A 27,092-nucleotide genomic window follows, 5' to 3' on the forward strand; every position below is an offset into this window, starting at 1 on the left:
TCGCAGCACTCCTTTCGATTCTGGGGTGCCGTCTTTGGACAAACCTTGGCAGGACCGATTGCTCCTTTAACCGTTTTCTGCAAGGTAAGTTCGATTAGAAAAGGCCTTCTTCGCAATAAGTTTGGTTAATAATGGTTATCAAGCCTCATTCTAATATAATTTATGAAAATTAAAACATCTTCAATCAGTAAATCCAAATGCCGTCAAGATTCTAACAGAAATTCTATACTCTAAATTCTTAGCTTTGCATTTTTAATTATAGTTTCTACATTCTTTACATGCGACTCTAATCTTTGAGTTCCGGTTTCTTTGCACTGGCTTCTTAGCTGACAAGCCTAGATTTTTAGCTCTAAACACACAAATTGGTACTCTGGCCTGCAAGCCTTGGGCTATGGATCTAACCTCTAAACTTCAAGTTCCAAGCTTTGATTCTCTGAGCTTTTAGCTTTGGTCTCTGCCAGGTAATTATAATCATTAAGCCATTGCACTATATTGATTACATATTAGCACTCATATGGCATAAAATCCTCTTTCGGCATTTGCAATGCATTTGAGCTCTACATTAGCATTCTAAATGCTTAAATGTAGCATAACTTACAGTTTTATATACGTAAATAAAGCTGATATTACGCATTCCAGCCATAACATTATTTAAAACTGTAAATTAAGGTTGATTTTTGCGTTTCGAATTCATCTCGTCAGTAACTAGCACCAACTTGAGGCCATGTGAGACGATGCACAGCGTTTCCAAATAGGCAACAACGTGATCGAAATTGTTTTCACCACGAAAAAAACCGATTTTAGAGCTATAGTGCTTTCAGCAAAGTTTGTCTATGAAATATTCCCCGTCTTATTAAAGTATTAGTGTGGTAATTAATCCCCCTAAATCTGAGAAGCAAATTTTTGTTTGGTCATTTATGAAAATAATTAAAAACTGTATTCAGCAAAGTTGTAAGGAATAGAATAAGAAACAACTTTGTTGAAGAGACTTTGTATCTATTTTTGATTATGGTTGGTTCAGGAAAGGAGTGCAGGACTGGCACCTAGGAGAATGTGGATTGTTTCACTCCATCAGTTAATCCGAGTTCTAACCGGTATTTAACTTTTCTCCCTTTTCATACTGAAAAACAAACATAAGAAAGCGTCACAAAATCATTGCGGAAAATGACAGACAAATTAAGCTGTCTGCTAGCATGAGTAGTGCCAATAACAGGTTTTTAATTTTGACAGTACTATAGGGTGTTTGGTTCATGATTAAGAATCTCTCGATGGGTGATTGACTGTCATAGTTGGAAAAAAAACGTTCTACACATACCATCAAATCTCAATCGTTACAAAGTTATTGAACTTTTTGTGTTAAAAACTTATTTGTCTTAAAATAGCTCTAACTCAAAAAGTATATTTTGTGTTTCAAATCTTTTAGGTTCATTGGGAAGGTAAGAAAATTTCTCATTGAGTGATGCCCTCACATGTTTCAGTTAATGAATTTAAGTAACCTTTTGAAAGCAATTTATTTAAAATTTAATAATTTTGATCGCTTTTTCGTTCATTTTTCGAAAATCTTAATAGTTAACATCATCATTTTAATAATTCAGATTGTTTGTCTTGAGGAGCTGCATAATTCGTTCTTTGACATGATAGATTTATCTTTTCTTGTTTTCATGTGTTTTGGTTATTAAACTTGGATATTTTTGTCTCATTCTCAGTAATACTAGCTCTAATTGAAAAAGTATGGCACTTATAGTACTTTTTTTCTTTTCATTCGAAAGCCAGGAAAATTTTACATTGGAAAATGCATTAATACCTTTCAGTTAAATGAATTTACCATTTTTTTAGAAGAAAATTAGTTTAAAGTTAGTGTTATTATTAGAATTTTCGTTAATTTTCTTAAAATAGTAAATAATAAACATCACCATTATTATTATAGAAATAATGCATCTTAGCAAGTTCTACAATTCTTTCTTTGCATCTACTCAATTATCTCTTTTTCTTTCGACGCAAAATCATTTTTATCACATCGTTTCATATGCAATAATAATGATTTCGAACCGACTACATTTGTGGTGAGGTCGTGCTGTGTTAACTATTAAATAGCAGCGAAATGAAAAGAGATATGGATAAAGTGTCAAGTAACAAGTTATAGAGAATGTTAAGGGGCACCAAATGAACATTAGTAACGATAAATTTTGTTGATTAATAATTAGAATAATTACAAAACTCCTCGAAAAACGCTAATTTTAAGCTGTTTTCTTAGTAAAAGGCCATTTAGTATCTTTAACCAAGAGATATTTGTACATACATCGACAGAAAATTTTCTCAGCTTTCCAATGAAACCTTGAAAATAACGATATAAAGCCTATTTTTTAGATTAGAGTCTTTTAAGCACTTTCAAGTCGATCACAGGAAAGTTTAGTAATGAAATTACAAAGAAATGAGAAGAGATAGGAATATGATGTTGAAGAACAAATAATGAATCGTTTTAAAACCCAACTTTTGGATAATAGATATTGCTATAATGATAATTCATTATTTTGAGTAAATTAACAAAAACCTCCTCAAAAACACTAACTTTTAACCACTTTACAACTAAAAGGTAATTAAAACTAATTAACTGATAGATATGAGAACACCATTCAATTGGAAATGTTCTCACCTTTCAAATGGAACTGAAAGATTTGAAATACAAAGTATACTTTTTGAGTTACATGTATTTTAATACAAATAAGTTTTTTACACAAAAAGTTCAATAACTCTGTATCGGTTGAAATTTGATGGTATGTGTAGAACAATTTTTTTCTCCAAATACGACAGTCAATCACCCCTCGAGAGATTCTTAATCATGAACCAAACACCCTGTATATTGGTGCTCTATAATAGCATCAGTAATGCAAAAAACGGGCTTTTAATATCTGCACAGCAATAGTACAATATTTCGCCTATTATGGCATTATATATGCATTAAATCAGAATATAGAGCTCAACGGCTTTTAAAGTCTGCCCTATATGCAGATATAAGGCTACGTTACAATGCTAGCTCTGACTTACGAAATTGACTATTAAATCTGTACACTTGGTATTGTATTCAGAACTGGCTTCTGAACTGTGATGCCTTGATTTTGAGCTGTAACATATGGGCTCTGGTCCCTAGAGTCTGCTCTCTGAACTATTAACTCTGGACACTGGAGATCAATATATCCAAAATTTTACATATTAGAATTTCGAAGTCCGAAATCTGCACTACACACTTATACAGGTGCGTTATTATGGAGTCGTTTTGACGTTTAAAGTTTGAGGAAAACAGTTCGTTTACGCGGCGCATTATAAGACAAACAAGCCACTTCTGGGCTTAAAAGATTGGCGATAGACTAAAATATGAGATCTCAGCGTCTATTTTAAACGTCGGATATATCATTATCAGTGCGGTAAAATATCAATTTCAAACGAAAATAATCGTTTCAAGTGAAACTTCGAGCCTTTCACTGTAAACATACCACCACTATATCAGTTGAGTTCGGCTGCCGTCTTCGTTTGAGTCACTCAAAGTTCACTGTCAATTGAATAACAGGTTCTGGTCATTTGACGTTTTTGCCTGTTTAGTTTCTATTGAGCACCAACCTCACATTAGCACGGTCTCAGCTAATGGAAGTGAACCATTCCAATGAACCACTCACAAATGAATATGAAGGAACACTCACTGACAAAAATAACTCCGACCAAGATAATAAATAATATAGGGTAAAGGCTATGATAAGACGAGGCAACTCAAGACGGATACAGGTACGAGCATTTTTTCTCTGTATGAGTGAGGTTGTATGTTTTTTCGATGAAGCTGATGAATCAGGAGGATATGAAAAAGAAAAGAATAAAACAAATGACGTAGTGGGCTTTTTTGCTTATTTTTACAGATATAAAACAAATTCACTCAAAAATGACAAAATTTGTTTAATTAATGTTCCGAACCATTCTTTCTCTTCTTCTTGAAGAGTTTTCTTTCCTTTCTTGTGCCCTGCTGAATAATTGTTGACAGATGACTGTATGGAACTAGCGAGGTTGGCAGTGCAGCCAATTTCTTTGTCATATTTAGATATGTTGCTATAATACACATAATAATGACTGTTTTATTAACTCACATTTCGCCAAAATATATCTGGAACTAATCAATCCAACATCTTTATCATATACTACATGTTTCTAGCAAATTTGGCCGCATAACAGTCTATTCATCAGAATCAAATTTGCCACAAACATTGAAATAGAGATGGACGTACTACCAAAATACAGAAATATACAGAAATCGTATTACTAGTTGCCTTATCTTGACTTAGGTGTAAACGGGCGAACTCGTTAAAGGTCCAAGATGATAAGCGGACCTTACACGTTCAATATTTTTGTCAATACTTGAGTGTATTGACAAAAGTATTGTACGTGTAATGGAAAAAAAATTATTGACGATGTGGATTTCAAACGGGACTGAAATATTGTAACAATATCGTCAATACTGGTATTGACGAAAATATTGAACGTGTAAGGGCCGCTATAGATGACGGAAATCGATGGTTTAAGTCATTTTAAATGAAGGCGTAGTTGGTTGAGTGGTAAGCGTGACAGCCACCCATCCCAGTTAGTCTGGGTGCAATCCCAGCCGAGCTCGCTGAGATTTTTCTGAGGTGCAAAATCTTCCCTCGGAAGGGAAGTAAAGCCGTTGGTTCCCGGTCCATGAGTTGATGAGTCGATATCTAGTTACTATCAAATATCGTCCTCCCGTGATACTTGTGGAGTGCGCAGTAGTAGTACTAACGTTCCTTCCGCGATCTACGTTTGGGCCAGGCTGGCGCCGGTTTTGATCAATAAACACTTTAGGATTACAGGAGTTGCACATTGAAAGATGTTTCCCTAATCCCAAGCATAACTATCTGCTGATTCCCTGTGCAACTTCAGCTAGTCTAGATCGATAACGGAGTAGCAGCTAGGGGTGGTCGAACAAGGTCAAGCTCGAGCTCAAGTTCGATGGTTAAAGTCATTTTTAAATCAGAGATGAGGGCAACATGGATACCATTTGAAAGGAGGTTAGGCCATTTTGAAATCCAAGATTGCGGCCTATAGTGACCAAGAAACTGTGAAAACAACTATCAATATGGGTATCATTTAAAATAATCATAAAATACCGTAATCTATAAATTTAGGCCATTTTGAAAACAAAGATGGCGGTTTCGGGTAACCACCACAGTAAAAACCATGATCATTATATATCTATATCGCTTTGCAATGATGGTCACTAGATGATGGAAACTGATGATTGAGGACATTTTGCAATCAATCAATCCAATATGGCGCCTTTTGGTTACCTCAAATCAATAAACCCACCTTCGATACGATCTATTTATAGCATCCATATCGAGCAAAACCTTTTCGAATTCTTTCTGAAAAAGAAAAGATTCTCATATCTGTAGACTATGCTCGTAATGTGTTCCTATAGAACCAGTGTGGAAGGGTTTTACCTTTTCACCATGTCATCGGAATTGTACACAGGAAACTATTGGTAGAGGTGCAAAAAATAGCTGAATTACATATTTGATTTTAGCAATGAATTTGACAGCTTCGTACAATTATGACACTGATTATCATACTGCGGCTATCATATTTCTTTTTCAAAATTTCTTACATTCGCAGAGTTCAGACGAAAATAATGACAGCTTATTGAAACTGGTTGCAATGAAAAACGTTATTTGGTAGTACGTTCATCTCTATAATATTTTTGTTGCAAATTTGTTTCTGATGAATAGGCTGTTATGCTGACCAAATTTTCTAAAAACATGTAGTATGTGATAAAAATGTTGGATTGATTAGTACCAGAGAAATGTTGGCGAAATGTGTGTCAATAAAACAGTCATTATTATGTGTATTATAGCAACATATCTAAATATGACAAATAAATTGGCTGCACTGCCAACCTCGCTAGCTGCATACACTCATCTGTCATCTGGCACAAGAAAGGCATGATAACCAAAAATACGAAGCCAGTTGTCTCTTTTTGTCTTAGGTTTACCCGGATCTCATTTGACTGGTGCTCACTGGGTAAATTGAAAGCGGATCTATTCATTTGAGAGGATCAAACGAAGGAGGTTGAATATGAATTGCGACTCATTTGAAAGCAGCGGTGAGTGAAGTGCCATGAACCCAGCTTCAGATCAACAGCAACTGATGCGTTAAATGAATGTGAATGCTACCGTAGACGACTGATTGACTGCGTTCATTCAGTTTCGATTGAATGAAATGAAATTTTACTGCACTGATCATTATACTCTTACTTTTGTACTCTGGACTCTGCCTTACTGAACAGTAAAACTATAACTGTGACGAACGGATTCATAGGGAACGTAGGGAAATCTGAACCTAGAATCTGAATTAGATCCAGAGCACTGTACCTGAGTACTGGTCCCTGAAATCTGTACTCTGGCACATTTATTCCTGATCTTCGAAGATATACTTAATGTGTATATCTACGAATGCGTTCTGATATCCGGTGCTTAAAGCGTAGTTTGCCATTTTGTCGTAAAATTTTCAGCTCTGTGGATGTCACCAAACCATATTTCGTAATAAATATCACAACACAACGATGATAGAGCAGTGTGTTTAGGGCCAAGTTCCCCTTGAAAGTGCAGATCTTATCTGACTAGCAGTTGTTCATTGGTCTGTTTTCAACTTCCGAAGACAACGGACTCAATTCTCAGTCAATTTTCTTCTTGTGCTCGATCCAACACAAAGCAAACGATAGAGACAAATGCTCTTATCTTGCGTGCATTGTCTGAATAGTTAACAAACCGTTACTTTTATTTCTGTAGCACAGTGATTCCAAACCCAAATGAAACGATCAAAAGTATTCTCTGACTGGCGATGACGCTTTCGTGATTAGGTTTATTCAGCAAAGTTTCACGAAAACTGGTAACGTACCTAGAACGTTTACCGCCCTTATTTTTTAAGTTAATTTGGAGTAACTGCTGAAGATACTATTTATGTATATATTTATACTAACTTTTTGAGTACTTTATCAATACTCTGCATGAAATATTCGGTAACATCCCAAAGCTGACAATTTAAATTTGTGTGTAGAAAATAATAACAAGTTTAAATGATAGAAATTCACTGTCTAGGAGTATATTGCGCAGTTGGTAAATCGAGTTCCTTGTACGGAGATCACCTAGGTTCGATTCCAAACCTCACCAATAAGGGTAGAGATATTCTAAAGAAATTCTGTAGTCTGAATAAAAGACGAATGATCCTAAGGTTGTAACCTCTATAATCGAAAAAATATACAGTTAAGAGAAAACGTCAAAAACAGTATACAGTGAAGACCCATATTTATCAATCCACGACATTGTCTACCCCAATTTTATCAGACTCATATAAAATATAAGCCGAAAATAAAACAAATCAATTTTTATTTAAATTTTCCACATGAAGAAAGGGAAATTTATACCAAATAATCATAAAGGGTTATGAAGCTATGTCTAGGGAGTGAAGAAGATGTTTTAACAGCTTCCGTTTAATAAAAATAAAGATTCCCGTTTTTTTTTATTGTCCCCATTTTGTCAGCATAAAATACACCATGGGGTTAATAAAAACAGGGCGAACTTATGCAATAACTAATTTGGAGTAACTTTGATGAAGATATTATTTACATATATATTGAAACGGGCGATCAATGTATAGGTAAATAATATTTTCAGCAAACTTACTCAAAATTCCATAAGTTCTCAGGCCAAAAATATTATTTTACTGATGCATAATAAAAAGGTCTTCTAAAACCTTCCAAAATGAGAAAAGTTAATATGAATATAATTAAACGCGCTGCTAAATTCCATTAAACACCGCAGGAGGGTAACGTCACCGCAAGCTAGCAAATATCTGTGACCCTCATTTTTGGTTAAAGACCACGGTGCGCCAGCGCAGAGTGAGTAGCAAAAACAGTTACTTTAATCTTGCGTATCAGGAGAACAAAAGAAACCGTTACTCCGATTCATGCCCTTGGTAGTCAATCTAGTTCAGTGAATCCCGTAAACAAAAAGTGATCGTATGGGATCATTGTTCATATACACGAGGTTCTTGAGGCTGTTACATTCAACCGTGTGTTACAACAGCTTGTTTGGTTTTTTCCTGGGCTAAGTTGTTGAAAATTTTCAGTACTGTGTGTTTGATATCACCAAACTGGATAAATACGACTTCCGTAAGCCTGAGCTTCATTTCCATCTATAAAAATTGTTTCACATCTCAAATATTCGGTCGGCTACAATCATCTTATATTTCAACGACTATTCTAGATGTGGTACATTTACCAAAGATGAAGACTTAGGCCTACGGAGGTCGACTTTATCCAGTTCTATCATATTAAACACATTACTTATAACGTACAACAAATTAGCCAATGAAAAAATATTAATTTCGCATAACAACGTGTAACGCAGTAGAATCAAGATCCCAGTGTGTATAGAAAATTACAAAATCAAGGAATGATTACATGGCCTGACATCACTCGCTTCGATATGACTATGAAACATTTCATGTCGCAGTACGGAAAAGTCGAAACCGTCACGGATGATAAAAAACAATTTTAGGATTTAGTGATCTGTCGATTGCCTAGCTAACATATAAGAAGTGCTACCGAAGTAGCTAGCAGAAACAACCAGCAACCGTTGTTATCCTGGCAGGTTAGAAGAAACCGGCCACTTTTTCCGCTAAGCAACAACATCAAATTAAACAATTATTGTTTTGTTTACTATTTGCTTGTTGTGTTAACGAAAATTTTGAATTCCTGTTAGACGCATCTTTGCCGACCTGTCACAAAAGGGTCTGTTAGGCAAGTTAAAATAAGAATTGGAGACGTGACAGACGCCTTACTCACTCACTCCACTTAGAACAAATTGAAAAGTCACGGTAAAGATGGACACGTCTATCGATACCAGGACACATGCTAGTGAACTCGGGTGATTCGTAGTTATACTGCCTAAGCTCGACCCTCATTAGCAGAAGACAAAGATTAAGCCCGTACGATATTAAGCCTGTTATAATGACCCTGCCACTTCTAGTTTTCCGATCTGTTTACTTCATATCCTTGCTCTCACTTGAGTACTATGGCTCCAATTTTCATAACTTTCCCTACACAGTAATCTCTAGCTAATTTGATGTCGTTAAAATATAAAAAAAAACAAATTGAAAAATTTACTAAGAAGAATGTTTTCAGGGTCCCTTTCCTTTTTACCTAATTAGCGAAAAGGAGTCAAGTGTGTACTCTTTCATTCCTTCTGTAACTCGGCAGGGTATCAATTCAGCACTTCTTGTAAAATTAACCATAATTGACTTATTTTCGCCAAAGAATTCTTTGTTTCGCGTAACTGTTCTGTGCTTTTCATATAAAACTCTAAATTTTTCGCAGTTGTGTACAATTTTGTCGATTTAGTTAGGTGTAGAAATTCACTTCTTCGAATAACCGAGTACAAAGGCACCTACCACTCTCGCTGTGGAGTATTCCTTTGCTTCACAGCTAACAAGAGTGCAGAGCGTTTCTGAATTTTACCGATGGTAAATCTTCTATTTTGTTCCTTTAATTTTTTCACGTTCAATAAGGTACGTATAAAAAAAATAGTTCAAGAATATTAGGGATATATGCACGAGAAAATGACCCCAACTTCTCGTATTCTGATAAAGCAATAATTCCGTTCGATTTCTGTGACGTTTTTAAATTTCAAAAGCAGCAAAATATGTATGATTTGCAGCATAGAGCAGAATGGTTATTGAGAAAAGGGATTTTTGGACAAAACGTCCCAAAACTCCACCTTCCTCTATTTTGGTAAACGAAGATACTTTCTTTTAAATGTTAAGAACTTTTTCTTTAATAAATGGTATAAATTATAATTTTCCGAGTGCTACTTCGAAAGTTATAGCATTTAACCCTTTCATGCCCAACTTTTTTCTAGTGCATGCAGGGTTTCAAAACTATTTTTCCTTGAGAACGGTGGGGTCAAGAAACACGAAAAGCCTTTTTTCATAAAGATAGGTGCTTCCTTTGCAGTGCTAGAAGCTGCTCAATTTTTACCTTCTATTGCTCAATACAATTCTCCTAGAATAATTACAATAGTCCAATTACGTGGAAAACGTAGCCAACGACAGTCTAAATTGATAAGTTTTAACAGTTTTCAGTAATATTGCGCCATAATGAAGGTATATGAAAAAATCATTTTACGTCGTCAACGTAAACTGTCCCTGGCAGCACTGGTCCATTGGAATCCAATCAGACTAATTGCAATAACTTCAATTGTAGAGCTGATCCTTGTAACTGTTGATACTCAAATTATAGGCAATAATCACATTAATGAGCTTTACTTGTTTTTGTGAGCAAATCTCGTCTCAATCAAAAGTTATTGCTGTTTCAAAACGTTGTTGTCCACAAACAACATGGGCATGAATGGGTTAACAACCGCAGGTGGAGCAACCAACGTAATACTGAAACAACTCGTTTGATGTTGACCTGTCTGGCTGGATTATATCAAAGTTAGTTTTCATTATTATTGTTTTGTGTACGAAATCCGAAATATCTGGAAGACGCATCGTGGCCTTAAATCAAAGGGTAGGACAGGCTAAATAAATCTAAAACCAAGTGGTAAAAGTCCTACTTACATTCATAAAACATATTGCTAAGAGGCAAATTGATTGAGGTACTAGAAAAGGTAAAATTTTCCAGACCCGAAGAAATTGATGTAAAACTAAAGGCTAGAGATCACCTTCAAAATACCGGAGTTTCCGTGTCAAATCTGGAGGGATGGTAACCCTACCGACGCACAGTGGTTTTTTTCGTCAAAAACGTGCGAAAAAATATTCACGCGAAAACGGTAAAGCGTACAGTAATATTGTCTTCTAGGATGTTTTATGATGATCCAAGTCCTTCATTTTGATGATATAGTTTATTAATGATTAAACCCCATTGAAGTTAGATATTTGCTACAATTTTTTCAAGGTATGAAAAACAAGATGAAGTCTTGAGAAATGTTCAACAACTTGTTTTTGCGAACATCTTTACTGAAAACCAAAAATCTCTATTTATAGCACACTCGAAGTTACTGACCGTTGTTTGTGAATGACCCTTTAAAAACGTTTCTTCGACATAACTTCTTAAATATCGTAGATAAATCTTCGGCATGTTCCAAAAAGTTGTATGTTTTATTAAGATATATCTTTCCAGAAGAGACCTATCTATCTCTCTCGACTTAAAAGTAATAACTTTTGAACTGGCAAAAACGGACAGCCACCTCTAGATGCAATTAGAAATGCTAAATCAACACTATAAAACTCAATAGAGTTCACTTGTCTTTCGTTGTCTCCAGTAGAGTTATAGATGATTTGAAAAAAACTATTGTTATTCGAAAAATGTCCATTACCTTCAAAAATACTTGAGATACAAAAAATAAGCGATAACAAAAATTATGTATTTTGATGATTGAAATAACTTCGTAGAATATATGAATGTCGTAGGAATAATAATTGCAAAGATATTCTAAAAAATAGTTTTGGGGGTCATACAAATATAACGAGCTATAACTTCTTGAGCATTTAACAAGAGACTTCATGTATTCAGTAAAAATATTAACGAAAGCAATCTCCACAACTTTTCTAAAATCGTTAGCTCAATTCATTTACTAAAAAAAATTAGTTGAAAAATCTCATTTATAGGAGGATTAATCACGAAAATCATAGCAGCAAATGACAAACCTTGCAATTTTTGATGAGTAGCCCGAAAACACTATTAACGTACACTCAGCCGTTCCCAAGTTAACAACCAATAACCATTTTAAACACTTAATTTTTCAAAAATTGCAAAATTTTTGTATTTTATATTATTCAAAATTATCCATTGTTGTAATATAGAAAGTTGTCCATTTTGATAATTCAAACCATTTTACGGAATATACCGAACTTGTCAGAAAGATGTTTAAAAAGTTATATTAATATATTGGTTTTAATGGGATCATCCACAAATAACCAGTTATAATGTTGAAGATATCGAACATAAAGACTTTGTGTCTTCAGCAAAGTTGTTGGCAAAATCTTGCTCTACAACATTGCCGAGGACACTTTTAAGAAAATTGGTAAACAGATCTCACTTTTAGGGAGATTAATCATTAAAATAACAAAACCATATGAAGGGCTTCTAATGTCCACCAATTCCTTCGAAGACGTCATTTGATCCAAATTCAACGGTTTAGGCGTAATTAATAGATAGCACGCTTTTGACAAAATAAACCATTGCACAGTGGGAAAAATGAACCCAAAACGCGACTTTTTTTGAAAAGGTTGAATGTCGTTTGCCAGGTAAGGTTTTTCTTATGTAAAAAGGGCTGAAAAATTGATTGCTAGTATTTACAATGACCGCACGGTACGCTATCATGCCCGTTTTGCTCCAATTCTCCTTTTCGTTTGAGTTTATTTTCAAACCTGAATATATTACTCAAAAGAAAGTTGGAAACGGCTGACACAAATTGATATGTCTTAGGTAAAAAAGTCCAGAAAATCGATTGAAGACATTTAGAATCATCTCACGGACATTTAGAATCAATGCGGCTGATGAAAAATAGTAATTCTTTTGTACAAAATTCCGGCAATCGATTGGAGATAGTTAGAATAACCGCGCGAAACGTGTATATCCGTTTTACCCCAATTCTTCCCATAGCTCAAGTGTGAGGTTAAACCTAGCTCTGCTTCTCCGAATGAAGCTGAATGCGGCTGATGAAACGTAGAAATTCCTATGTAAAAATTTCCGGGAAATCGAATGAAAATAGAATGACCGTACGAAACGTGTATACCCGTCTTACCCCAATTCTTCACATAATGTATGTGTGAAGTTATACCTATTACTCATTATTTCAGCAAGAGGCTGTAAGCGGCTCACCAAAGTAGTTTCTTTTGTGTAAATCAGTTCAGGGAATCGATTGAAAATACTTGGAATGACCGCACGAAACGTGTTGACCCGTTTTACCCCAATTCTGTCCCTTACACTTGTGTGTGATTATACTTACCTAACATTTCAGAAAGAGGCTGAAAGCGGCTGATAAAAAGTAATTTTTTATGTTAAATACTTCAGGAAATGAATTGAAGGTAGCTAGAATATCCGCACGAAACATGTGTACCCGTTTTACCCTAAGTTCCTCTGATAACTCAAATATGAAGTTAAACCTGGCTGTACTTCTCTGAAAGAGGCTGACTGCAACTGATGAAAAATAGTAATTCTTATGTACAAAAAATTCGCGTTCAGCCTGTTTTTGAAATGATGAGTAAGGTATTACTTCACACATACATTACGTGAAGAATTGGGGTAAAACGGGTATACACGTTTCGTGCGGTCATACTAGCTATCTCCAATCGATTCCCCGGAATTTTATACCTAAGAATAACTACTTTTCATTAGCCGCATTCAGCCGCTTCCCGAGAGGTACAGCCAGGTTTAACTTCAAAATTTGGGGTAAAACGGGTACACATATTTTGTCCAGTCATTCGAACTATCTTCAATCAATTCCCTGGACTATTTAACATAAAAAAGTTACTTTTAATCAGCCGGTTTCAGCTTGTTTCGGAAATAACGAGTAAGACATTACTTCACACATACCTTATGTGAATAATTGGGGTAAAACAGATACATACGTTTCGTGCTGTCATTCCAACTATCTTCAACTGATTCTCTGGATTTTTCTACATAGGGATTACTTCTTTTCATAAGTCACCCTCAGCCTCTTTTCGAGAAGCACAGTCAGGTTTAACTTTCCACTTGAAATATGGGAAGATTTGGGGTAAAACGGGTACATATGTTTCGTGCGGCCATTCTAACTATCTTCAATCGATTTCCCAGAATTTTTTGCATTAGAAATACTACTTTTGATCAACCGCATTCAGCCTCTTTCTGAAATGTAGAGCCTGGTTTGATTTTATACTTGAGTTAGGGGAAGAATTGGGGTAAAACGGGTACATACGTTTCGGGCGACCAGTCTAACTATATTCAAACGATAACCTGGATTTTTATACATAAGAATCATCACTTTTGATCAGTCGCATATAGCCTTTTACCGAAATATAAAGGCAGGATTAACTTCAAACTTTAGTTTTGCGGAGAATTGGGGTAAAATGGGTGTATACGTTTCGTGAAAAGATTCTAAATGCCTTCAATCAATTTTCTGGACTTGTTTACATAATAAATATCAATTTGTGTCAGCCGTTTCCAACTTTTTTCCGAGTTATATATTCAGTTTTGAAAATAAACTCAAACGAAACGGAGAATTGGGGCAAAACGGGCATGATAGCGTACTTTACGGTCATTTTAAATACCTGCAATCGACTCCCCAGACATTTTTACATAAGAAGTATTCATTATTGATTACAACACTTAGCCTTCTATCAAGCTATTGAGTAAAGTCGCGTTTTTGATACTTTTTTCCCACTGTGCACTGTGCGACGGTAGCCATCGTTATGAGACTATCAAGAAAAATTAGTATCATTGAATAATTTTACAACGTAATACAACACCTCTGCTGATAAAACAACTTTGACGCGTATTTCTCCTAGCAGTTATTATAGAGAATTTATTCTTCAAGCAAATGTAGTTGAAGACTGAATGTCTTCATCAAAGTTTTCGAAAATGCTATCTCAAACAACTTTGTTGAAGACATGAATACTCGGTATATTCAGAGTGTCGCAATATATTAGACTATATCTGAAAGAAAACCATTAATATATGTGATTCTGATATTACTGATCATGGTAAAGCTGTTCTGCTGTTTATAAACAATAAAATTCACATTCTAATCATGGTAGAAGATTCTAACGCTTCCTAAATATTGTTTAGGAATATTTCGATATGCTACATTCATGTAGCTCTCAACAAAGTTGTTTTAAATAACATCATCAACAACTATGCTGAAGACACCAAGTCTATAAATATGATATCACGAAAACATTATTCCGTTAGAAGATGTCGATTTTTATAAACAGTTCTCGGGGCAGCCGCGACTCTTCAATTGTTTCCCAGGTATTACGAACTACAGACACTTTCTATACAGATTTACGGATACAAAAACAGTAAAATTAACTACCATAAATGTAAACTGACATCACTGAAGATCCCATAAGCTTTGCATAAACTTCCTCCTATACTTCCCCTTACAAAACCATCATGCTCGTTTTGCTGCACTTTTTGACATTTCGTTAGTCTATGTTTAAAGTGTCTGTATTACGAACTTATCGTTGTTTTTCACATACTTCTCTAATTTTATCAACATTTTCAAAATTTCTGTGATTCTCAATATTTTCCAAAATGCTCGAAATCCTCAAAATCTGAAACTTGTAGCTTTCAACAAGATTTTTTTTCCAGAGAATGAAAATCTAATCAAATCGTGAAAATGAATGAAATGGTAAACCATTAAAATAAATCCGTTTTATGACATCTTACATTCGCAGAGTGCTGTGACCCCCTGAGACGTTCAAGCCGTAAAAATATAGTTTAAGCAATGGAAATAAAGAAACGCGAAACCTAGAAATTAATAAAGTATTAAAACAAAACGAAGGATGCAACTCGCAGCCAATCAATGTTTACGATACTACATTCAATAATAGCCTCCCGACAGCCCTTATCCATTACTAAGTAAATACACTTTTTCGCGATGTGCCGCAGAAGACCCAACCAGTAAGGGAGCGTTGGTCTTGCTGCAATCGTCCCTTCACCCTCCCCTCCCTTAAGCCCTTTCCCTAGCAAGAAAAATTGATGGTAATGTGTTTGGTCCCTTCTTTCGCAGCATCTTCTGTTCCGTGTGGACGGGGTAATATTAAATCATTTATGACGTTTCGTTAACCTATTTTCCTGACTGCTTTTAGCTCATTATTGACTTGTTTTTACTATTTTCTTTTTTTTCTCTCTCTCTCTTTTCTTTCTACAGGTGAGTTGGACGTTCGTGTACATTTTATTATGAGGTATTACCGACCCCCCCCCCCCCCCTCCACAGCTCTTTTCGATTAGAGAAGCACATTTGCACGCGAGTCAAATGTGCAACTGATGTTTTTGGGACAACCAGCGTGAGTAGATAATTTAAAAGCCAGTCCGTATAGACATAAAAGCGGTTTATTACTGCTGATCGTAGTTGGCCACAAAAACTAGAATGCGTTGTCATCGACAACGGTGCTATGTTGGGAAATAGAAGATCGATTTGCTGTTTGGAAGTTGATCAATTGACTGTCGGATGGTTTTGACACATTCAAACAAATCCGACGTCTGTATATTTCCAGCAGTTGTTCCGGTGTGCCAGGTGACTGTTTTTTCAAGTTTATGGCCTCATCCTAGTTGAAATAGCCGTCACTGCCAGTGTGAGTTATTGATTGTTCTCAAATTACAGATCTGGGTTATAAATATCGGTAATGTGTTATCACCGCAATCGACAAGTGTGCTAGGTTCGATTCCTATCAGAAGAGCAGAAATGTTTTCCACGGATATTTAATCCCGCTATTCCATTTATTGATTTTCGATCTGTTCCGTTGTTACACTGACTTAGTAAATCACGGCACAAAATAAAATAATCCACCCTAGTTAAGCGCATTCGTTTCGCCAAACTAACCGAAACCAAAACAAAGGACTTCCTAACAAGCGAACACCACGCTAATCAGGCTTGAACTTGACCAAACCGCACCCGTCCAACGGTACAAAAACCGGCCCCGGTAACTCACAGCACCATCAGTCGCTATTTGTACTTCCCCAAAAACTCCGAGCTCGTTGTTGCTTTCGAAGCAGAAAACATCAATCAGTGATGCCGTCAATCGCTCTAACGCTATTGCTTGTTACCTCAGCCGCAGTAGTAGGCCAGGCCCGGGGCGCTGTCGACGAATGGTCCAAAATGAAGGATGTCGAATCGCGGATGGACTTTGTGTACGATACTCTGGCCGAGCTGATCCACGAGAAAGTGGCTACCATTAAGGAATCGATCTGTATCGTTCCGATCGTTGATCGGCCGGTTTGCGGTAACGATGGGCGCACCTACACCAACCGGCAGCTGCTGCAGTGTACGGCGCAGGCTGACGGAACCGGTACGTCGAAGTTGCAGATGACGAAGGAGGAGAAGTGTTAAGGATAGCCGTGTTTTTAGCATTTTTCATGCGAAAATCGGAATGAATTTTGTGTTAGGTTATTGCAATTAAAAGTGTGGATGTGTTTTTCTTTGAAAGGGATTTAATAATTACGTGCTTAGTAAATACTTTGTTTTGATGAGAAATGTCATCTAGTGAAATTCTGCTGACAGCTCTCAATGGTTTTCAGTCACTTCAGCTCAGTCTCAATCTTCTATTTTTTGTTTTTCATTTTTAATCTCGATTCACTTTTTACTATTTTTTAATTTGTATTTTTCATTTTTCGTTCTTTTTGTTTTTTAGTTTTTATTTTTAATCCCTCTTTTCTATTTTTTGTGTTTTTTTTCTATTTTCTACTCTCTTTTTGTTATTTGTTGTTTTCTGTTTTCTCTTTTCTATTTTTTCATTTTTATTGTCTCTTTTGTTTTTTCTATTCTATTTACTATTTTTCATCTATTATATTGTTTTCTTATTGCACTTTTTTCATTTCCAAATTTTTATTTTGTAACGTACTTAGCACGCTTCCCGTTTACTCAACTCACCTGGGTTCGATTCTCCATCCCCGCACATGGGGATAGAAAATTTTTTAACCTGACCTGGTCTGGCTAAAAGCCCGTAAACAAAAAATAATAAATGCCCTTGTTTCTATTTTTTCAATTATTGATAATTAGTTTTGAAATTTTGCATTCTAGATTTTTGATTTTCGATTGTTAATTTTCGATTATCGCTTTGTATTTTTAAAATTTTCAATTTTAAATGTTGTATTCGCAAATTATATTTTTGTTTGGTTTATCTTCACTGTTTCATTATTTAGTTTTTAATTTTAATTTTTTTATTTAAAATTTTAAGTTCAAAATTCTATTTTTTTTATATATTTTGTTATTCTCTTTTTCTAGTTTTTCTTTTTTTTAAATTTTGAATTTATATATTTCATTTTTACTTTTTGTATTATGTTTTAGTTTTTTATTTCTCATTTTTTCCTATGATTTTCGATCCTTGAATATAATTTTCTTGTTTTTTATTTTTCATGTGAAATTTTTTTTATTGTTCTTATGTTTCATTCGTAATTCAGAGTTTGTATTTTATTGTATATTTTTTATTTCGTATTCTTCATTCATTATTTATTTGTTCTTCTTTATGTTCAAAGTTCCATTTTTGTTTTTTATTTTTCATTATTTTTTAATTTTTTCTTTTTTTATAATTTTTAATCATAAATTTTGAAATTTGTATTTTTTTATCTGTTAATTTTAATTTTATTTTATTTTCCATTTAAATGTCTTGTTTTTTATTTGTCATTCATCTTTTTTTTGTTTCAATTATTTTCTTTTGTGAATCATTTTTTATGTTGTAACGTAATTAAATTAGCAAAGAACTGGACGATGTTTAGTATTTTTAGTTTTAAGTGCCATAGTACTCAAGGAAGAGCAAGTAGGTGAAGGAAGAAAGCAAAGCGTGGAATAGGCTCGTATGAGTAAGCTTAGAGTTTGTCGACGACTTAACTCTTTCTCTTCTACCGCGGGAATCAGGATGTTTTGGCAGTCGTATCAAATGTGAATTACTGGAGTTTTGTGGCATGCCCGGACAAGCGTAAAATTACTCACTTTCAGCTATCGGTGCTGATCCTAAGTTTGCTCATACGATCCTGTTCCACACATTTCTAAACTTTCTTCCAGCACATTCTTGCTCTTCCTTGAGTACTATGGCTCTTAATATTAAAAAAAAGTTCAAAATATCCAGTCCCTTGCTAATTGAACTTGATTTTTTTGTTCAATTCTAATTTTCATATTTTAGTTTTTGTTCAGCTTTTTTATATTTTCTTTTTATTATTTATTTATTTGTTTTTTTTTATCTATTTTTATATTCTATTTTTTGTTTTACCTTTTTGTCTTTCTTCTGCTTTCTATTTTATTTGATGTTTTATATTTCTATTCTCTAAATTGTTTCTTATTTTTCTCTTGTCTTTTTTCTTTACTTATTACTACATATTTCGGTTTAGTTTTTTTATTATTTCCTGGTTTTATTTTCAATTCACGATATTTGATAATTCCCAATTTTTAACTCTCAATTTACAATCCTCAGTTCTTCATTACTAATATTATTTTTTCAATTTGGAATATTTATGTTTCTACTCTCAATTTTCCATTTTCAGCTCAATTTTTTTTTAAATATCTCATCGTTTTACCGTTTATTTTCCATTTAATATTCTATATTTTTTGTTCTCTATGTACTTTTTATATTTTTAATTCACAATCTTCAATTTTCGGTTTTAGTTTTCAATTAAATTAATTTTTTCCATTTGATCAATTTCCATTTAATCCATCTTTTCACAATGTTCAATTGTTTATTTCAATTTTCGTTTTCAACTTTTCAATTTATCAATTTTTCAAATTCGATTCTTCATTTTTAGTTTCTATTTTTTCAATCTTATTTCGTTTTCAATTTTTTAGTTTTAGAGCAATGTTTTAGTGAACGAAATTTCCCATCTCGTTTGCATTTGTAGCGTGTAATTCTGATGGGGATTTTTAGTTTTTATTTTTAATTTTAGGACATCGCTCGAAAAAAATATTTCATTCCAAATTTTCGATTAAATTGAATAAATATGGAATTTGAATTTTGAATTTTGAATTTTGAATTTTGAATTTTGAATTTTGAATTTTGAATTTTGAATTTTGAATTTTGAATTTTGAATTTTGAATTTTGAATTTTGAATTTTGAATTTTGAATTTTGAATTTTGAATTTTGAATTTTGAATTTTGAATTTTGAATTTTGAATTTTGAATTTTGAATTTTGAATTTTGAATTTTGAATTTTGAATTTTGAATTTTGAATTTTGAATTTTGAATTTTGAATTTTGAATTTTGAATTTTGAATTTTGAATTTTGAATTTTGAATTTTGAATTTTGAATTTTGAATTTTGAATTTTGAATTTTGAATTTTGAATTTTGAATTTTGAATTTTGAATTTTGAATTTTGAATTTTGAATTTTGAATTTTGAATTTTGAATTTTGAATTTTGAATTTTGAATTTTGAATTTTGAATTTTGAATTTTGAATTTTGAATTTTGAATTTTGAATTTTGAATTTTGAATTTTGAATTTTGAATTTTGAATTTTGAATTTTGAATTTTGAATTTTGAATTTTGAATTTTGAATTTTGAATTTTGAATTTTGAATTTTGAATTTTGAATTTTGAATTTTGAATTTTGAATTTTGAATTTTGAATTTTGAATTTTGAATTTTGAATTTTGAATTTTGAATTTTGAATTTTGAATTTTGAATTTTGAATTTTGAATTTTGAATTTTGAATTTTGAATTTTGAATTTTGAATTTTGAATTTTGAATTTTGAATTTTGAATTTTGAATTTTGAATTTTGAATTTTGAATTTTGAATTTTGAATTTTGAATTTTGAATTTTGAATTTTGAATTTTGAATTTTGAATTTTGAATTTTGAATTTTGAATTTTGAATTTTGAATTTTGAATTTTGAATTTTGAATTTTGAATTTTGAATTTTGAATTTTGAATTTTGAATTTTGAATTTTGAATTTTGAATTTTGAATTTTGAATTTTGAATTTTGAATTTTGAATTTTGAATTTTGAATTTTGAATTTTGAATTTTGAATTTTGAATTTTGAATTTTGAATTTTGAATTTTGAATTTTGAATTTTGAATTTTGAATTTTGAATTTTGAATTTTGAATTTTGAATTTTGAATTTTGAATTTTGAATTTTGAATTTTGAATTTTGAATTTTGAATTTTGAATTTTGAATTTTGAATTTTGAATTTTGAATTTTGAATTTTGAATTTTGAATTTTGAATTTTGAATTTTGAATTTTGAATTTTGAATTTTGAATTTGAATTTTGAATTTTGAATTTTGAATTTTGAATTTTGAATTTTGAATTTTGAATTTTGAATTTTGAATTTTGAATTTTGAATTTTGAATTTTGAATTTTGAATTTTGAATTTTGAATTTTGAATTTTGAATTTTGAATTTTGAATTTTGAATTTTGAATTTTGAATTTTGAATTTTGAATTTTGAATTTTGAATTTTGAATTTTGAATTTTGAATTTTGAATTTTGAATTTTGAATTTTGAATTTTGAATTTTGAATTTTGAATTTTGAATTTTGAATTTTGAATTTTGAATTTTGAATTTTGAATTTTGAATTTTGAATTTTGAATTTGAATTTTGAATTTTGAATTTTGAATTTTGAATTTTGAATTTTGAATTTTGAATTTTGAATTTTGAATTTTGAATTTTGAATTTTGAATTTTGAATTTTGAATTTTGAATATTGAATATTGAATTTTGAATATTGAATATTGAATATTGAATATTGAATATTGAATATTGAATATTGAATATTGAATATTGAATATTGAATATTGAATATTGAATATTGAATATTGAATATTGAATATTGAATATTGAATATTGAATATTGAATATTGAATATTGAATATTGAATATTGAATATTGAATATTGAATATTGAATATTGAATATTGAATATTGAATATTGAATATTGAATATTGAATATTGAATATTGAATATTGAATATTGAATATTGAATATTGAATATTGAATATTGAATATTGAATATTGAATATTGAATATTGAATATTGAATATTGAATATTGAATATTGAATATTGAATATTGAATATTGAATATTGAATATTGAATATTGAATATTGAATATTGAATATTGAATATTGAATATTGAATATTGAATATTGAATATTGAATATTGAATATTGAATATTGAATATTGAATATTGAATATTGAATATTGAATATTGAATATTGAATATTGAATATTGAATATTGAATATTGAATATTGAATATTGAATATTGAATATTGAATATTGAATATTGAATATTGAATATTGAATATTGAATATTGAATATTGAATATTGAATATTGAATATTGAATATTGAATATTGAATATTGAATATTGAATATTGAATATTGAATATTGAATATTGAATATTGAATATTGAATATTGAATATTGAATATTGAATATTGAATATTGAATATTGAATATTGAATATTGAATATTGAATATTGAATATTGAATATTGAATATTGAATATTGAATATTGAATATTGAATATTGAATATTGAATATTGAATATTGAATATTGAATATTGAATATTGAATATTGAATATTGAATATTGAATATTGAATATTGAATATTGAATATTGAATATTGAATATTGAATATTGAATATTGAATATTGAATATTGAATATTGAATATTGAATATTGAATATTGAATATTGAATATTGAATATTGAATATTGAATATTGAATATTGAATATTGAATATTGAATATTGAATATTGAATATTGAATATTGAATATTGAATATTGAATATTGAATATTGAATATTGAAAATTGAATATTGAATATTGAATATTGAATATTGAATATTGAATATTGAATATTGAATATTGAATATTGAATATTGAATATTGAATATTGAATATTGAATATTGAATATTGAATATTGAATATTGAATATTGAATATTGAATATTGAATATTGAATATTGAATATTGAATATTGAATATTGAATATTGAATATTGAATATTGAATATTGAATATTGAATATTGAATATTGAATATTGAATATTGAATATTGAATATTGAATATTGAATATTGAATATTGAATATTGAATATTGAATATTGAATATTGAATATTGAATATTGAATATTGAATATTGAATATTGAATATTGAATATTGAATATTGAATATTGAATATTGAATATTGAATATTGAATATTGAATATTGAATATTGAATATTGAATATTGAATATTGAATATTGAATATTGAATATTGAATATTGAATATTGAATATTGAATATTGAATATTGAATATTGAATATTGAATATTGAATATTGAATATTGAATATTTGAATATTGAATATTGAATATTGAATATTGAATATTGAATATTGAATATTGAATATTGAATATTGAATATTGAATATTGAATATTGAATATTGAATATTGAATATTGAATATTGAATATTGAATATTGAATATTGAATATTGAATATTGAATATTGAATATTGAATATTGAATATTGAATATTGAATATTGAATATTGAATATTGAATATTGAATATTGAATATTGAATATTGAATATTGAATATTGAATATTGAATATTGAATATTGAATATTGAATATTGAATATTGAATATTGAATATTGAATATTGAATATTGAATATTGAATATTGAATATTGAATATTGAATATTGAATATTGAATATTGAATATTGAATATTGAATATTGAATATTGAATATTGAATATTGAATATTGAATATTGAATATTGAATATTGAATATTGAATATTGAATATTGAATATTGAATATTGAATATTGAATATTGAATATTGAATATTGAATATTGAATATTGAATATTGAATATTGAATATTGAATATTGAATATTGAATATTGAATATTGAATATTGAATATTGAATATTGAATATTGAATATTGAATATTGAATTTTGAATTTTGAATATTGAATATTGAATATTGAATTTTGAATTTTGAATTTTGGAATTTTGGAATCTTGAATCTTGAATCTTGAATTTTTAATATTGAATTTTAAATTTTGAATTTTGAACTTTGAATTTTGAATTTACAAACGAAATCAAAAGAAAATCGACCATGACAAACGTTCTACAAGCAGATTAAACCTGTGCACGTTAAAAGTCTAGAACAAATTCAATTTTGCTCAATAATTGACAATTTTCGCCAAACCTCCCCAAAAACTAATAATCGCACCGATCCCAACATTCCTACGCTCTCCCCCAAAACGGCCTAAGTTGTCCCCCGGTACACAGCAAACGCCAACCGAAAAACCGGTCATTAGTGCCAAAACTAAAGAAGACCGGAAAATTGGAGAGGGTCACCTCATTTCCGAAATGAAGTCACGTAAAGTGTGAACCTCTTTGCGCCCTCTCGTTGTTATCGTCGTAGCCGTCGTCATCACCAACGTTGGTACAGGATGGGGTATCCTGTTCATTCTCTCTCCCTCTCTTCGATAACGGTCGGTAGGAGGGGAGGGGGCGAGAACCTCTCGAGCGTCGAGTTTCCCATAGACAAGTAGACACACGAAAGGCTAGATGATAGCACAACCACAAGAGGATGTTTGGTTCGGAAAGTCATGTGAAGGCTGCAGCAGCAGCTGTAACTCGTACATGGACCGTAGTGCGCATGGTCCAGAAAGCAGCGGCGGTGGATGACAACGACGACGACGATGACTTACTCTCTATAATAACAGTATCAAATCACCCCTACGAAGCGCGTTCGGAACTTGTTCCGAAAGCGTCTTCAGTCGGTAGCGTCCGATGCAATGGGGGTTTTATTTCGAGGTGCTGTGCTTGGCATGTTTCAACAGGAATCTACTTGTTTTATTAGTTGATTGCAGGGAAGGGAAATTGCTTCAGCGCACTTGCTGGGTGTCTGCACGAGGAGGGGCTGTGTGTTTAATTTCAGGATAAGGTCAAACAGTTTAGGAATGTTATCAAAAAAGTTGGCTCTCTAAGAGGAAATTGTGTAAATAAGTAAGTGTAAGTTGACGCACATTTCCGTTAAATGAGTGCCGCATCATTTTAGTCTGAAGTTGCAAAATGAAATTTTCTACCCGTGGAACGAAATTGATTTTAAAATGACAAAGTTCCTGGTAAAATGTTGTAAAAAGTTTAGGGAGGATTTTTTTTTGATTGACTGTTTCTGGTTCCCATGAAAATGCTTATTGTTTCTCCCCCAACGTTTCGGCGACTCAGGTATTATTTATCAAAGAGTAAAAGCAGTAAAATATTATTATTACTAATTTTATTATTATTGTTTATTTGTTTATTCACCGTGTGTAAACTGTTCAAAATAAATCACTGAAACGTCGATGCGAAGCTAATAACTCATTTCAACTACTACCAGGGAATCCAAAATCGAGATATGAAATTCTTACGCTTTATTGACGTTCATATGACAAACGTCAAAGTATGGAATCAAACAATCTTATCACAATTTTTCGCTCTTGGGTTATTTGATCCAAGGAATTTAAAAGTGTAATTAGTAGAAATATTTCACTAGCTGTTTGTGTATATTGATGTCTATGCTCACAGGACGTAATCTGGAAGAACGACTAAAATGTTGCGACTAATTGTTGCGACTGGCAACATCTGTGATTTGAGAACACAACGTTCCTTTCTTTTGACTATTCTTCTCTCTCTCTCTCTCTCTCTCTCTCTCTCTAATTACAGTTCTTCTCAAGAAGCTGAACATCTTTTACAGTATGCAGAGAATAACCACAGGTTAAATCTGCTGAATACATAAATTTATAAATAATCTTCTTCAATCCTTATAGTCTTATAAATTGCCTAAGTTGAATAAACGAAATAGGTTCATGCAATGCTACAAATATGTACCAATGACAATTCATACAAAAATGATACAACCCCATTAAGCGATACTATGGAAATCTGGCCATTTAAGAATCTGCTGCAGGTTCGAAGACACCCCCCCCCCCCCCGGTATTTTAATTTTCTTTGTCCTGTCATTATCAATCGTCTGTCTCTTTCCTGTCCTCGTTGGAGGTTCTGGAGGACTGTCTTTGCCGAACCTCCCCTACAAAAACCAAATTTGAATAAGATAACCTCAGTTTTTTAATTGAACTTGACGTACTCTCTCACTTTCTAATAAAAAAGTTAAACTGCATGTTCATGTCATAAAAACATCTGCAATTATCCTATTTAGCACAAAATTTACACTGCTAGCCTCGTCCTCGTACTAACATGGTGGCAAAATGCCAGATAATGACAAATCAAATGTTTTGCTCTCTTATTGATTATAACAGTTGCTACTGAAGAGCCTCTTCCGTGTGTATCTCATCGTTATTTGTTCCAGTAGTAGTTCGGGGAGAAATAATTTCATCATTTCCACAAGAACGCGCCCCCCGGTGCTTGAATAGAAATCGTCACTTCTTATCGCCCTAGTGGATCTGGTCCAAGCTAAAACTGTTGGAATTTTCTGAGGAGAAAAAGCTGTGGTCACGTTTGCGTTCTGCGGGGAAGTAAGCACTAGCGTCTTAATACTAGAATGACAAGAAAAACAATGAGCTCCATCTACTCACCCCTTGAATCGATTTCCTAGTCCCAGTGTGTCTGCTCCAAATTTGAACAAATCCGTACGCGGAATACCGTGCTGTCGTGTCGAATGGTGAATATGCGCTCAACCCGCTCTACTCCATCATTTCTCATTCTTGGCACAGATACTCCTGATCTCCAAACAACGATATGCAACTACGATGGCCAAGTTACAAAGTGTTAATTCCGTCACGCAAATTAATTGCATACTTTTAAATCCCTCCCCCAGGTTGATGGGTTTGACTGTATTGCAAACATCATCAAGCATTTTTCGCTTTAAGCTAGTTATTGCATTACGCTTCGATAGTGGTGTATCGAACAGACCGAGAGGGCTTATGGGCTTTTTTGTATTTTGTGTTTTTTCATACTGTGCACTAGCCCAAACTAACGATCAATTAATAATGAAATATAAAGTACAAGCCTATTAATTTCAGTATAGTAATAATTGTAGTGTTTAGTACTAATATACAATCATTATGTGCTGGTCGTGTGTCTATCTGTGTATGTGTTCGTCGGAGTATTTGTGATGGCTGGGTCAAGGAATGAAGGCGGAGCTGGCGTATATGATAGAATAATGGGTAATTATTGTCTTGCGTACAAGTTTCTTCTTCCCATGCTTCGTTGGCCATTTTTTCCGGTGTTCAATTCTAGCATTCGATTCGCTTGATTCAGGAAGATCGGATTTGATAAAATAACAATTAATTTATGGAAGCACGGGAATCACATTTCCTGTCACCATTGTGCATTGGACAGTTTTAATATGTT

The 27,092-nt window shown here is 32.1% G+C and overlaps 2 protein-coding genes across 3 annotated transcripts in view; both read left to right on the forward strand.

The window, feature by feature from the left end:
• LOC131690418 (neurogenic protein mastermind) overlaps positions 1-27,092 on the forward strand; it is a 337,622-nt gene that overhangs the window by 109,348 nt on the left and 201,182 nt on the right. The window lies entirely within an intron of this gene.
• LOC131690425 (uncharacterized) lies at positions 16,772-17,260 on the forward strand. The gene has a single exon (XM_058976173.1). The coding sequence runs from the start codon at positions 16,830-16,832 to the stop codon at positions 17,145-17,147; it is 318 nt and encodes a 105-aa protein (XP_058832156.1). The 5' UTR covers positions 16,772-16,829; the 3' UTR covers positions 17,148-17,260.

This window comes from Topomyia yanbarensis, chromosome 3, assembly GCF_030247195.1.
Source record: "Topomyia yanbarensis strain Yona2022 chromosome 3, ASM3024719v1, whole genome shotgun sequence".
NCBI lineage: Eukaryota > Metazoa > Arthropoda > Insecta > Diptera > Culicidae > Topomyia > Topomyia yanbarensis.

Bases quoted from the DNA above. Each gene is read 5' to 3' on its own strand.
- LOC131690425 (XM_058976173.1), top strand. From the start codon at position 16,830: ATGCCGTCAATCGCTCTAACGCTATTGCTTGTTACCTCAGCCGCAGTA.